Here is a 13568-nt window from a genome sequence, read left to right as displayed (position 1 = left end):
TATATGTCCGCTAATGACTCTGTCGTGGAATGAGATTATATGTTGTGCTGCAAAGTAACAGTAGTGTAAAAAAGGCCAAAAGTAGCAAACTAATTTAGTTCCTGGAGATTCTTCAAGCTAAGTTTCATGGCCTGTCGAGACTTCTTAGTGTTTACCTATTTTGATGCTAGCATAAACATACCCTAGGTTGTATTTTGGCTATAATGTAAGCGAACATGTCTGTGGTTAATAACAACATATGATGTTCTTTCATGTCGACACTGTTTATACTTAAAGAGAAAACGTGTGTTACAACCTGTTGTCTTAAGTTAATGTTTATTGCTTTTTTATTTTAGAATATCTTCCAATGATGGTGAGTATATTTTTAAAGTTTGTTAATTGTAAGATGAGGAATCAAAGTTGAAACATGTTAAGTGTAATTGGAATTATTTAATTAATATGTAATTTCAATTAACATATTCGGGGTGCATATTTGTTGTTATAGAGGGGGGATCTCTCCCATGTAGTGAAAATAGGACAATGGGTCATAAATCCCAAACTATTTTGTTTTTAAATAAAGACAAATCTATACAAAGGTATAAACATCTATACAAATGTATACACATGTAATAACAACATAACACATGTCACACATGTTATTTAAGACCCTTAGAAAGGTATAATGTGCAATTTTAGTTCGGACCATCCCATAAAATGTTTTCAAACAATCAATTAAATGTGAAAGTACCATACATTGTTATTTCTGAGGCCATCCTTCTTTTCTTCACAAACATAAACAACAGTTATAATGCAAATCAAGGCAAAATCATGTGTTTTGACTCCATAAATGGGTTAAGCCCATAGACTGTTAATTATATTAACATTAACAGACCCTAATGTTCACAGCCCAGAATAGCAGCTAGCGTCTACACCTACAGTATCCCACAAAAGCTGGCAACACAAGTGAGTACACTCCTATGTTAAATTCCCATAGAGGCAGGCAGATTTTTTTTTGTAAAGGCCAGTTATTTCAAGGATCCAGGATACTATGCATCCTGATAAAGTTCCCTTGGCCTTTGGAATTAAAATAGCCCCACATCATCACATACCCTTCAACATACCTAGAGATTGGCATGGGGTACTTTCCATAAAATCATCTCTCAATGCAAATCAAACCAGCTATTAGGCTAACTGACATAAAACCATGCCAATCTTCACCATCACCTAGGTATGGTGAAGTGTATGTGATGATGTGGGGCTATTTTAATTCCAAAGGCCAAGGGAACTTCATGAGGATGCATAGTATCTTGGATCCATGAAATAACTGGCCTTTAAACATAAAAATCTGCCTATATGGGAATATAACATAGGGGTGTACTGACTTTTGTTGCCAGCGGTTTAGACATTAATGGCTGTATGTTGAGTTATTTTGAGGGGACAGCACATTTAGACTTTTTACAAACTGTACACTTAATACTTTACATAGTAGCAAAGTGTCATTTCTTCAGTGTTGTCCCATTAAAAGATATAATGAAATATTTACTAAAATGTGAGGGGTGTACTCACTTTTGTGAGATACTGTAAGTAGCCCATATGAACTAATTAGATGTATGTGAATTAATTTAGCCAGTCTCCTACATACCTTGTCCTGGCAGGAGTGGGCAAATCATTTTCCCAAGGGGCCACATGAGAAACAGGGACTGTTGTGGAGGGCCGGACCAATAGCCTAAATTCTGCTCAATATTAATTTTATGTCAGGCGTCACATTCTCAAACGTCTCTTTTTTTCTGCGGGGATATTAGAGCGCAGCAGAGTCCACCAAACACTCTCTAATAAACTCCCATTCAAAAAATGTCTTACTGTTTTGGCAATTTTGCAGTTTGTCACAAAGCTGGTCCTGACTGCTGCATACCTGGATGCCTTGTTGCTTTTGCAGCTTAACTAGCAAAGCTTCAGATTTCAGTGCGCACTCTGCATCAGTCAAGTCATTTTTGAGGGATAACAGCTCATTTACGTCCGCTAACGTCTCCTACTCAGTTTGCCGACACATCCAGGTCCGTACGCAGTTACACACCAACCAGACTAATCTATCCATGGGTCTGACGCATAGATATATACAGATATACATATATATCTAGCTATGGGTCCGACGGTGCGACACATTGCAGTTCTTCTTCTACTTCTTTTAATAGACACACTTGCAACCAGAGAAGGAGAAGCTGCATACGTTCGCGCAAAATAAAGACTGCTGGTGCATTGAAGGTGCATTACGGTCTATGGGCTGGTGTAGAATGATAGAGCTCTGGTCTGGTGTAGTCATTCCGGGCGCGATTTTTTTTCTTCCTTTTCGTTTTTTTTTTTTACTCAGTAACGGAGGAGATTTGTAATGTAGCGAAATACAATCCTTCACTCAAAATGTAATCAAGTACATTTTAAAATACCGATCTTAAAAACTACTTGAAAAATACAAAATACACAAAAAAACTACTCAATACAGTAACGTGAGTAAATGTATTTCGTTACTTTCCACCTCTGTATATAAAATAGTAATAGTTCTTTTTTTTCTCAGAAAGTAATAACTGAACTTATTTAAATAATTACATTACATGTTATTTAGCGGACGCTTTTATCCAAAGCGACTTACAATTGCTATAGATCAGAGGTCACACGCCTCTGGACGAACTAGGAGTTAAGTGTCTTGCTCAGGGACACATTGGTTGATGTATCGCAGTGGGTATCGAACGCAGATCTCCCACACCAAAGGCATGTGTCATATCCACTGCGCCATCACCACCACAATCTATAATACACAATCTATAATACATTATAGATTGTGTTCAGGGTACCCTCTTTGGGTGGAACATTTGAAAAACAAATTGCAATTACAACAGGGAACACACTCTGTAATAGCACAATATAGAATAAATATTTTAAATAGCACAAATCCTTCATCAAACAAATGTGAAGACACACTAAAGTTAATCAAATGATTACACTATACGAAGGGATGCTGAGGCGGCTGAGGAATCAAAGTGGAAATGTAAGCGTCATTGGGCTTATTTAATTAATATGTAATTGCAATTAACATATTTTTTGTTATTATAGAACACCCCTGCTCAAGTGTCCCACCTTTCCACTGGTGATAATTTTGAGGAGCAGCTAGCAGATTGGGAAGAGAAAGTGCTGGCCAAAATCTCTGTTTTTTGGGATGAGGAGTCAACGTCTTCGGTTATTCAAGTGTTTCACTAATTCATCTTTTTTTCACATTCAACTGTACTTCTTTAAATAATATATTATAGAATGTGTTTATATGTACAGTTGTTTGAGATACAACTGTATGAATATAGATCACATGTAGCTGAGTTAATTGATTAGTAAATTATTTTTCATTTAAATGAACTGTTTTATTTTCTAGCAACCCACGGTGTATGTACGGCCCGTTTTATTACCTCTCAACCCGAGACCGGACAAGCAGCCAAATTTATTTAAATGGAGCTTGATCCCAACCCCAAGGACCCCACTGCACCCCATCCCCACCGATGAGGAAGCTCAACAGGAGAAGGACGAGGAGGATAGGTACGAGCATCGTGCTGAGATCCTGATGGTCGAGTGCGAGCAGCAGAAGCCGGTAGAGAAGTGGGTGGAGAAGTACAGGCCTGTCAAACTGGGACAAATCGTGGGGAACAAAGCGACGTTGAGTCGTCTGGAATTGTTCGCCAGAAAGGGAAACGTCCCCAACATCATCATAGCAGGTTAGATAGTTTAAATATCTGTTTGAATATATGTTTAATAATCTTAGAGTTTTGTAAGTGTGTAGAGTTTTGAAAACTGTGTCCAAGCAATGAAAAACAATCTAGAGTTTGGTCCACAATCTGACATTATTATAAAAGGTTAGAGACTTTACAATATTGTGTTTGTGTGTCTCTGTGTGTGTGTGTGCATGCGTCTGTGTGTGTGTGCATGTTTGTGTGTGTGTGTGTGTCTGTGTGTGTGTGTGTGTGTCTGGGTGTGTGTTGTTGTGCAGGTCCTCGAGGAACAGGGAGAACCACCAGCATCTTGTGTTTGGCCCGGGCACTGCTGGGAGCATCGATGAAGGAGGCCTTGCTGCAGCTCAGCGCCTCAAACAAAAGGTAACAAGAAACGCGAGTCGGAGCGTAACCATACAAGACCAGGGCCCCCTTCGGCCCAGACCATGCGGAGCAACACGGTCATTTAAACTGGGAGAGATTGATCAGCCGACGGTTAGCCATCGGGTTGGTTTGTCAGGGCCTTAACACACACTGACTTTAACAATGTTTGCTGTTTTTTCTTTAGGGGAATTGATGGTGTTAGGAGAAAAATCAAGGTGTTTGCTCAGCAAAAAGTCGCGCTGCGGAAAGGAAGACAAAAAATCCTCATCCTGGACGAAGTCGACAGGTCTGACAACAAGCTGCAATTGGGTTAGGGGGGTTAGTGGAGTCTGGTGGAAATATGCTGGCTCTATACACGCTAAAACTCTGGCTCTCTGTGTCCTGCAGATTGACGTACAGCGCCCAGCAAAAGCTGCGGTGGATAATGGCGATGTGCTCGAATACGATTTGCTTCGCTTTGGTGTGCGACATCTCAAATAAGATAATCCAGCAGATCCATTCGCGCTGTGTCGTGCTGCACTACGCCAAGCTGACGGACGGACAGATCCTGGCAAAACTTCAGGATGTCGTCCAGAAGGAGGAGTTGTCGGTGTCTGACGACGGTCTGGACGCCGTCATGTTCACCGCACGGGGAGACATGAGACAGGTAGGAGACAGACAGACAGGTGTTGTGCTGACTTCCTTTGTGTTGTGCTCAGTTCCTGTGTGTTGTGCTGACTTCCTGTGTGTCCTGCAGGCGCTGAACAACCTGCAGGCGACCCATTACAGGTTTGGCTTAATCAACAGTGAGAACGTTATCAAAGTGTGCGATGCAAGCTGGGACGCTGCGTGGCGGACGGCGTCGACCGGGCGTAACGCGAGGTGGAAGGGGCGCACGGATACTTGCCAGATGACATCATGGGGAACAATGCCAGGGTCTGTAAGACCCTCCCCATGGCCTCAAGCTGTATTTCATCGAGGTGAAGCTCCGCCCACTAAACACACACACACAAACACACACACACAGGAGGAGAAGGAAGGGGAGCATATGGACCATGATCATGCTGAGATTCTGACGGTCGAGTGCGAGCAGCAGAAGCCGGTAGAAAGAACTCCCAAGGCGACCTCTTCCGAGCTTCCCTGGGTAGAGAAATACCGGCCTGTTCACCTGCGCCAGATCGTGGGGAACGAAGAGACGGTGAGTCGTCTGGAAGGGTTCGCCAGCGAGGGAAACGTCCCCAACATCATCGTAGCAGGTTAGATAGTTTAAATATCTGTTTAAATATATGTTTAAAAATCCTACAGTTTTGTAACTGTGTAGAGTTTTGAAAACTGTGTCCAAGCAATGAAAAACACTTTACAGACTTTACAATATTGTGTGTGTGTCTCTGTGCGTGCGTGTGTGTGTGTGCATGTGTGTGTGTGTGTCTCTGTGTGTGTTGTGCATGCGTCTGTGTGTGCATGTGTGTGTGTGTCTTTGTGTGTGTGTGTGTGTCTGGGTGTGTGTTGTTGTGCAGGTCCTCGAGGAACAGGGAGAACCACCAGCATCTTGTGTTTGTCCCGGGCACTGCTGGGAGCATCGATGAAGGAGGCCTTGCTGCAGCTCAGCGCCTCCAACGAAAGGTAACAAGAAACGCAAGTCAGAGCGTAACCATACAAGACCAGGGCCCCCTTCGGCCCGGACCATGCGGAGAAACACGGTCATTTAAACTGGGAGAGATTGATCAGCCGACGGTTAGCCATCGGGTTGGTTTGTCAGGGCCTTAACACACACTGACTTTAACAATGTTTGCTGTTTTTTCTTTAGGGGAATTGATGGTGTTAGGAGAAAAATCAAGGTGTTTGCTCAGCAGAGAGTCGCGCTGCCGAAAGGAAGACAAAAGATTGTGATCCTGCATGAAGCAGACAGGTCAGACAACAAGCTGCAATGTTACCCTAAACCACCATACATGCTAAAAGTCCTGATTATTTACATGGAGTCTGGTGGAGATATGCTGGCTCTATACACACTAAAAGTCCTGATTATTTAAATGGAGTTTAGTGGAAATATGCTGGCTCTATACACGCTAAAAGTTCTGATTATTTACATGGAGTCTGATGGAGATATGCTGGCTCTATACACGCTAAAAGTCCTGATTATTTACATGGAGTCTGGTGGAGATATGCTGGCTCTATACACACTAAAAGTCCTGATTATTTACATGGAGTCTGGTGGAAATATGCTGGCTCTATACACGCTAAAAGTCCTGATTATTTACATGGAGTCTGGTGGAAATATGCTGGTTCTATACACGCTAAAACTCTGGCTCTCTGTGTCCTGCAGATTGACGTACAGCGCCCAGCAAACGCTGCGGTGGATAATGGCGATGTGCTCCAATACGATTTGCTTCGCTTTGGTGTGCGACATCTCAGATAGGATAATCCAGCAGATCCATTCTCGCTGTGTCGCGGCTGCACCACGCCAAGCTGACGGACGGGCAGATCCTGGCAAAACTTCAGGACGTCGTCCAGAAGGAGGACTTGTCGGTGTCTGACGACGGTCTGGACGCCGTCATATTCACCGCACGGGAGACATGAGACAGGTAGGAGACAGACAGACAGGTGTTGTGCTGACTTCCTTTGTGTTGTGCTCAGTTCCTGTGTGTTGTGCTGACTTCCTGTGTGTCCTGCAGGCGCTGAACAACCTGCAGGCGACCCATTACCGGTTTGGCTTAATCAACAGTGAGAACGTTATCAAAGTGTGCGATGCAAGCTGGGACGCTGCGTGGCGGGCGGCGTCGACCGGGCGTAACGCGAGGTGGAAGGGGCGCACGGATACTCGCCAGATGACATCATGGGGAACAATGCCAGGGTCTGTAAGACCCTCCCCATGGCCTCAAGCTGTATTTCATCGAGGTGAAGCTCCGCCCACTAAACACACACACACACACACAAACACACACACACAGGAGGAGAAGGAAGGGGAGCATAGGGACCATGATCATGCTGAGATTCTGACGGTCGAGTGCGAGCAGCAGAAGCCGGTAGAAAGAACTCCCAAGGCGACCTCTTCCGAGCTTCCCTGGGTAGAGAAATACCGGCCTGTTCAACTGCGCCAGATCGTGGGGAACGAAGAGACGGTGAGTCGTCTGGAAGGGTTCGCCAGCGAGGGAAACGTCCCCAACATCATCGTAGCAGGTTAGATAGTTTAAATATCTGTTTAAATATATGTTTAATAATCTTACAGTTTTGTAAGTGTGTAGAGTTTTGAAAACTGTGTCCAAGCAATGAAAAACACTTTACAGACTTTACAATATTGTGTGTGTGTCTCTGTGCGTGCGTGTGTGTGTGCATGTGTGTGTGTCTCTGTGTGTGTCTCTGTGTGTGTGTGTGTGTGTGTGTGTGTGTGTGTGTGTGTGTGTGTGTGTGTGTGCATGCGTCTGTGTGTGCATGTGTGTGTGTGTGTGTCTGGGTGTGTGTTGTTGTGCAGGTCCTCGAGGAACAGGGAGAACCACCAGCATCTTGTGTTTGGCCCGGGCACTGCTGGGAGCATCGATGAAGGAGGCCTTGCTGCAGCTCAGCGCCTCCAACGAAAGGTAACAAGAAACGCGAGTCGGAGCGTAACCATACAAGACCAGGGCCCCCTTCGGCCCGGACCATGCGGAGCAACACGGTCATTTAAACTGGGAGAGATTGATCAGCCGACGGTTAGCCATCGGGTTGGTTTGTCAGGGCCTTAACACACACTGACTTTAACAATGTTTGCTGTTTTTTCTTTAGGGGAATTGATGGTGTTAGGAGAAAAATCAAGGTGTTTGCTCAGCAGACAGTCGCGCTGCCGAAAGGAAGACAAAAGATTGTGATCCTGCATGAAGCAGACAGGTCAGACAACAAGCTACAATTTTACCCTAAACCACCATACACGCTAAAAGTCCTGATTATTTACATGGAGTCTGGTGGAGATATGCTGGCTCTATACGCGCTAAAAGTCCTGATTATTTACATGGAGTCTGGTGGAAATATGCTGGCTCTATACGCGCTAAAAGTCCTGATTATTTACATGGAGTCTGGTGGAGATATGCTGGCTCTATACACGCTAAAAGTCCTGATTATTTACATGGTCTGGTGGAAATATGCTGGCTCTATACACGCTAAAAGTCCTGATTATTTACATGGAGTCTGGTGGAGATATGCTGGCTCTATACATGCTAAAAGTTCTGATTATTTACATGGAGTCTGATGGAGATATGCTGGCTCTATACACGCTAAAAGTCCTGATTATTTACATGGAGTCTGGTGGAGATATGCTGGCTCTATACACACTAAAAGTCCTGATTATTTACATGGAGTCTGGTGGAGATATGCTGGCTCTATACGCGCTAAAAGTCCTGATTATTTACATGGAGTCTGGTGGAGATATGCTGGCTCTATACGCGCTAAAAGTCCTGATTATTTACATGGAGTCTGGTGGAGATACGCTGGCTCTATACGCGCTAAAAGTCCTGATTATTTACATGGAGTCTGGTGGAAATATGCTGGCTCTATACGCGCTAAAAGTCCTGATTATTTACATGGAGTCTGGTGGAAATACGCTGGCTCTATACACGCTAAAAGTCCTGATTATTTACATGGAGTCTGGTGGAAATATGCTGGCTCTATACGCGCTAAAAGTCCTGATTATTTACATGGAGTCTGGTGGAGATATGCTGGCTCTATACACGCTAAAAGTCCTGATTATTTACATGGTCTGGTGGAAATATGCTGGCTCTATACACGCTAAAAGTCCTGATTATTTACATGGAGTCTGGTGGAGATATGCTGGCTCTATACATGCTAAAAGTTCTGATTATTTACATGGAGTCTGATGGAGATATGCTGGCTCTATACACGCTAAAAGTCCTGATTATTTACATGGAGTCTGGTGGAGATATGCTGGCTCTATACACACTAAAAGTCCTGATTATTTACATGGAGTCTGGTGGAAATATGCTGGCTCTATACACACTAAAAGTCCTGATTATTTACATGGAGTCTGGTGGAAATATGCTGGCTCTATACACGCTAAAACTCTGGCTCTCTGTGTCCTGCAGATTGACGTACAGCGCCCAGCAAACGCTGCAGTGGATAATGGCGATGTGCTCCAATACGATTTGCTTCGCTTTGGTGTGCGACATCTCAGATAGGATAATCCAGCAGATCCATTCTCGCTGTGTCGTGCTGCACTACGCCAAGCTGACGGACGGGCAGATCCTGGCAAAACTTCAGGACGTCGTCCAGAAGGAGGACTTGTCGGTGTCTGACGACGGTCTGGACGCCGTCATATTCACCGCACGGGGAGACATGAGACAGGTAGGAGACAGACAGACAGGTGTTGTGCTGACTTCCTTTGTGTTGTGCTCAGTTCCTGTGTGTTGTGCTGACTTCCTGTGTGTCCTGCAGGCGCTGAACAACCTGCAGGCGACCCATTACCGGTTTGGCTTAATCAACAGTGAGAACGTTATCAAAGTGTGCGATGCAAGCTGGGACGCTGCGTGGCGGGCGGCGTCGACCGGGCGTAACGCGAGGTGGAAGGGGCGCACGGATACTCGCCAGATGACATCATGGGGAACAATGCCAGGGTCTGTAAGACCCTCCCCATGGCCTCAAGCTGTATTTCATCGAGGTGAAGCTCCGCCCACTAAACACACACACACAAACACACACACACACAGGAGGAGAAGGAAGGGGAGCATATGGACCATGATCATGCTGAGATTCTGACGGTCGAGTGCGAGCAGCAGAAGCCGGTAGAAAGAACTCCCAAGGCGACCTCTTCCGAGCTTCCCTGGGTAGAGAAATACCGGCCTGTTCACCTGCGCCAGATCGTGGGGAACGAAGAGACCGTGAGTCGTCTGGAAGGGTTCGCCAGCGAGGGAAACGTCCCCAACATCATCGTAGCAGGTTAGATAGTTTAAATATCTGTTTAAATATATGTTTAATAATCTTACAGTTTTGTAAGTGTGTAGAGTTTTGAAAACTGTGTCCAAGCAATGAAAAACACTTTACAGACTTTACAATATTGTGTGTGTGTCTCTGTGTGTGTGTGTGTGTGTGTGTGTGCATGTGTGTGTGTCTCTGTGTGTGTCTCTGTGTGTGTCTCTGTGTGTGTGTGTGTGTGTGTGTGTGTGTGTGTGTGTGCATGCGTCTGTGTGTGCATGTGTGTGTGTGTGTGTCTGGGTGTGTGTTGTTGTGCAGGTCCTCGAGGAACAGGGAGAACCACCAGCATCTTGTGTTTGTCCCGGGCACTGCTGGGAGCATCGATGAAGGAGGCCTTGCTGCAGCTCAGCGCCTCCAACGAAAGGTAACAAGAAACGCAAGTCAGAGTGTAACCATACAAGACCAGGGCCCCCCTTCGCCCGGACCATGGAGAAACACGGTCATTTAAACTGGGAGAGATTGATCAGCCGACGGTTAGCCATCGGGTTGGTTTGTCAGGGCCTTAACACACACTGACTTTAACAATGTTTGCTGTTTTTTCTTTAGGGGAATTGATGGTGTTAGGAGAAAAATCAAGGTGTTTGCTCAGCAGAGAGTCGCGCTGCCGAAAGGAAGACAAAAGATTGTGATCCTGCATGAAGCAGACAGGTCAGACAACAAGCTGCAATGTTACCCTAAACCACCATACATGCTAAAAGTCCTGATTATTTACATGGAGTCTGGTGGAGATATGCTGGCTCTATACACACTAAAAGTCCTGATTATTTAAATGGAGTTTAGTGGAAATATGCTGGCTCTATACACGCTAAAAGTTCTGATTATTTACATGGAGTCTGATGGAGATATGCTGGCTCTATACACGCTAAAAGTCCTGATTATTTACATGGAGTCTGGTGGAGATATGCTGGCTCTATACACACTAAAAGACCTGTTTATTTACATGGAGTCTGGTGGAAATATGCTGGCTCTATACACGCTAAAAGTCCTGATTATTTACATGGAGTCTGGTGGAAATATGCTGGTTCTATACACGCTAAAACTCTGGCTCTCTGTGTCCTGCAGATTGACGTACAGCGCCCAGCAAACGCTGCAGTGGATAATGGCGATGTGCTCCAATACGATTTGCTTCGCTTTGGTGTGCGACATCTCAGATAAGATAATCCAGCAGATCCATTCGCGCTGTGTCGTGCTGCACTACGCCAAGCTGACGGACGGGCAGATCCTGGCAAAACTTCAGGACGTCGTCCAGAAGGAGGAGTTGTCGGTGTCTGACGACGGTCTGGACGCCGTCATATTCACCGCACGGGGAGACATGAGACAGGTAGGAGACAGACAGACAGGTGTTGTGCTGACTTCCTTTGTGTTGTGCTCAGTTCCTGTGTGTTGTGCTGACTTCCTGTGTGTCCTGCAGGCGCTGAACAACCTGCAGGCGACCCATTACAGGTTTGGCTTAATCAACAGTGAGAACGTTATCAAAGTGTGCGATGCAAGCTGGGACGCTGCGTGGCGGGCGGCGTCGACCGGGCGTAACGCGAGGTGGAAGGGGCGCACGGATACTCGCCAGATGACATCATGGGGAACAATGCCAGGGTCTGTAAGACCCTCCCCATGGCCTCAAGCTGTATTTCATCGAGGTGAAACACACACACACACACACACACACACACACACACACACACACACACACACACACACACACACACACACCGTGGTTACAGTTTTTCTTGATTGCTTTGACCTGCTTAAAGAAACTGGGATCCACTTGGTTTTCATCATCACTGTCTCAGCAGAGCAGGAGACACCTCTTGCAAATGTGTTAACCCTTTCTCATTGGATTAACACATTTTCCCCATGCTTTTGCAGAACAGTTAACACGGATGTCATTTAAGCAGTCCAAACTCCATTGTTTTAGCTATGGTAACCAAACAGAAACCATCTGTTCCTAACTATTAGAAACTACCTACATTAGTATGAAATCACTGAAGCACCTGTTTGACACTCTTTGACACAAATCTTCAATTAGCAATCAGTCAGCAGGGTTAGGCCATGTGGCCCCATCGTCAAGACACAATAGGGGCTATTTCTCAAACTCTACAGTAACAGTTTGTACTTTACTGTAATATATTTTAATTTTATTTTCTTAATTTCTTATACTCTAATAGATTTTATTTTGGTTTGGTTTACATGTATTTTGTGTAATATTTACAGTATTTCAGTTTTCAGCCACAGTTTGAAAATAAGAATCAATGGAATCAATAAAATTTGCATCAAATCATTTCTGATTCTGGATACAATTCTTTGCAAGAAAGCAAATTTGACAACAAATGGCACTGGCATGAAAGCTCCATACAGTAATAGGCTACAATGACAAGCAATGGTGCACTGATTCGCACTGAGTGCTGTATTTTGTATTTTGTTGTCCACTGTGTAATGGTTGATTGGAAGAGCTCATACACTTCTTTGCAAGTTGTGTTGTTTGAATGCAAAATTTGCTTTTGTTGCATATTTTAAATGTTTTGGCACGGTTAGAGCCTTTTGCAAACAAAATGTTTCATTTTGACCATGAGTGCCACTGTTTTGGCCTGTGTGTTAACTGTTTTGAAAATGTGGAGTTTGAGTTGACTGCTGTATCAAAGCTATCAAGAAAAACTGTAACAGCATGATGTGTTTCTGTGCTGCAGGAGATCTGTCAAACTCGCATGAGGATATCTGAAGGCTTGAACTCTCTGCTGCAGATGGCCGGGCTGCTGGGGACACTCTGCAATAAGACGGCGCCCCCTGCTGCCAGCTGAAGGAAGTGGACAGAAACTAAATAAAACTACCAAAAGCCGTCTTGGTTCATATTTCCTGTTCCAACAATCTCCACTCTGGTTTGGTTTAAATGAAACTTTAATTCACTTTTTGTGTGTGTGTGTGTGTATTTAGAGCTAATGGAGATATCAGCACACATTTTGAATGAAGACACGATACATATGCTTTTATTTATTTTATTTTATTCACTTTCCCAACAATCTCTGAAACTGGTACAGTATTAAACAAGAAACAAGCTATAATGTAACCCAAAATCACCATCACCAAACTCCACCAGACTCCAGGTAAATAATCGGGATTTTTATCATTGTAAAACACACTTCATTCAAAGTGGAGAGAAACTAAATAAAACTACCAAAAGCCGTCTTGGTTCATCTTTCCACTGTTCCAACAATCACCACTCTGGTTTGGTTGAAATAAACCCTTAATTCACCATTTACATGTGGAGATATGCTGGCTCTATACACACTAAAAGTCCTGATTATTACACACTGTCTGTGTGTCTGTCTGTGTGCGTGTGTGTCTGTGTTTCTGTCTGTGTGTGTGTGTTTCTGTCTGTGTGCGTGCGTGTTTGTCTGTCTGTGTTTGTCTGTCTGTGTGTGTCTCTGTGTGTGTCTGTGTCTGTGTTGTGCGTGTCTCTGTGTGTGTGTCTGTGTCTCTGTGTGTGTGTCTCTGTGTTGTGTGTGTGTCTGTGTCTCTGTGTTGTGCGTGTCT

The 13568-nt window shown here is 44.4% G+C and overlaps 1 protein-coding gene and 1 pseudogene across 1 annotated transcript; both read left to right on the top strand.

The window, feature by feature from the left end:
• The window catches only part of LOC114561524 (uncharacterized), a 9882-nt pseudogene extending 149 nt beyond the window's left edge, over positions 1–9733 (top strand).
• A 40-nt stretch (positions 9734–9773) lies between these two features.
• Positions 9774–13137, top strand: LOC114561955 (replication factor C subunit 2). Its single transcript, XM_028588132.1, has 6 exons — positions 9774–10007; positions 10302–10407; positions 10590–10691; positions 11106–11364; positions 11455–11677; positions 12725–13137. The coding sequence occupies exons 1-6, from the start codon at positions 9800–9802 to the stop codon at positions 12754–12756; spliced, it is 930 nt and encodes a 309-aa protein (XP_028443933.1). The 5' UTR covers positions 9774–9799; the 3' UTR covers positions 12757–13137.
• The last annotated feature ends 431 nt before the right edge of the window (positions 13138–13568 follow it).

This window comes from Perca flavescens, chromosome 9 (genome assembly GCF_004354835.1).
Source record: "Perca flavescens isolate YP-PL-M2 chromosome 9, PFLA_1.0, whole genome shotgun sequence".
NCBI classification, from domain to species: domain Eukaryota; kingdom Metazoa; phylum Chordata; class Actinopteri; order Perciformes; family Percidae; genus Perca; species Perca flavescens.
Note: the sequence above shows the minus strand (reverse complement) of the source record. Positions and strands in the feature narration are given on the sequence as shown.

Excerpts from the sequence above, each read along its gene's own strand:
- LOC114561955 (XM_028588132.1), top strand. The coding sequence starts at position 9,800 with ATGGACCATGATCATGCTGAGATTCTGACGGTCGAGTGCGAGCAGCAG. Across the intron at positions 10,008-10,301 it reads CCCCAACATCATCGTAGCAG|GTCCTCGAGGAACAGGGAGA; the intron begins GTTAGATAGTTT and ends GTTGTTGTGCAG. Across the intron at positions 10,692-11,105 it reads ATCCTGCATGAAGCAGACAG|ATTGACGTACAGCGCCCAGC; the intron begins GTCAGACAACAA and ends TGTGTCCTGCAG.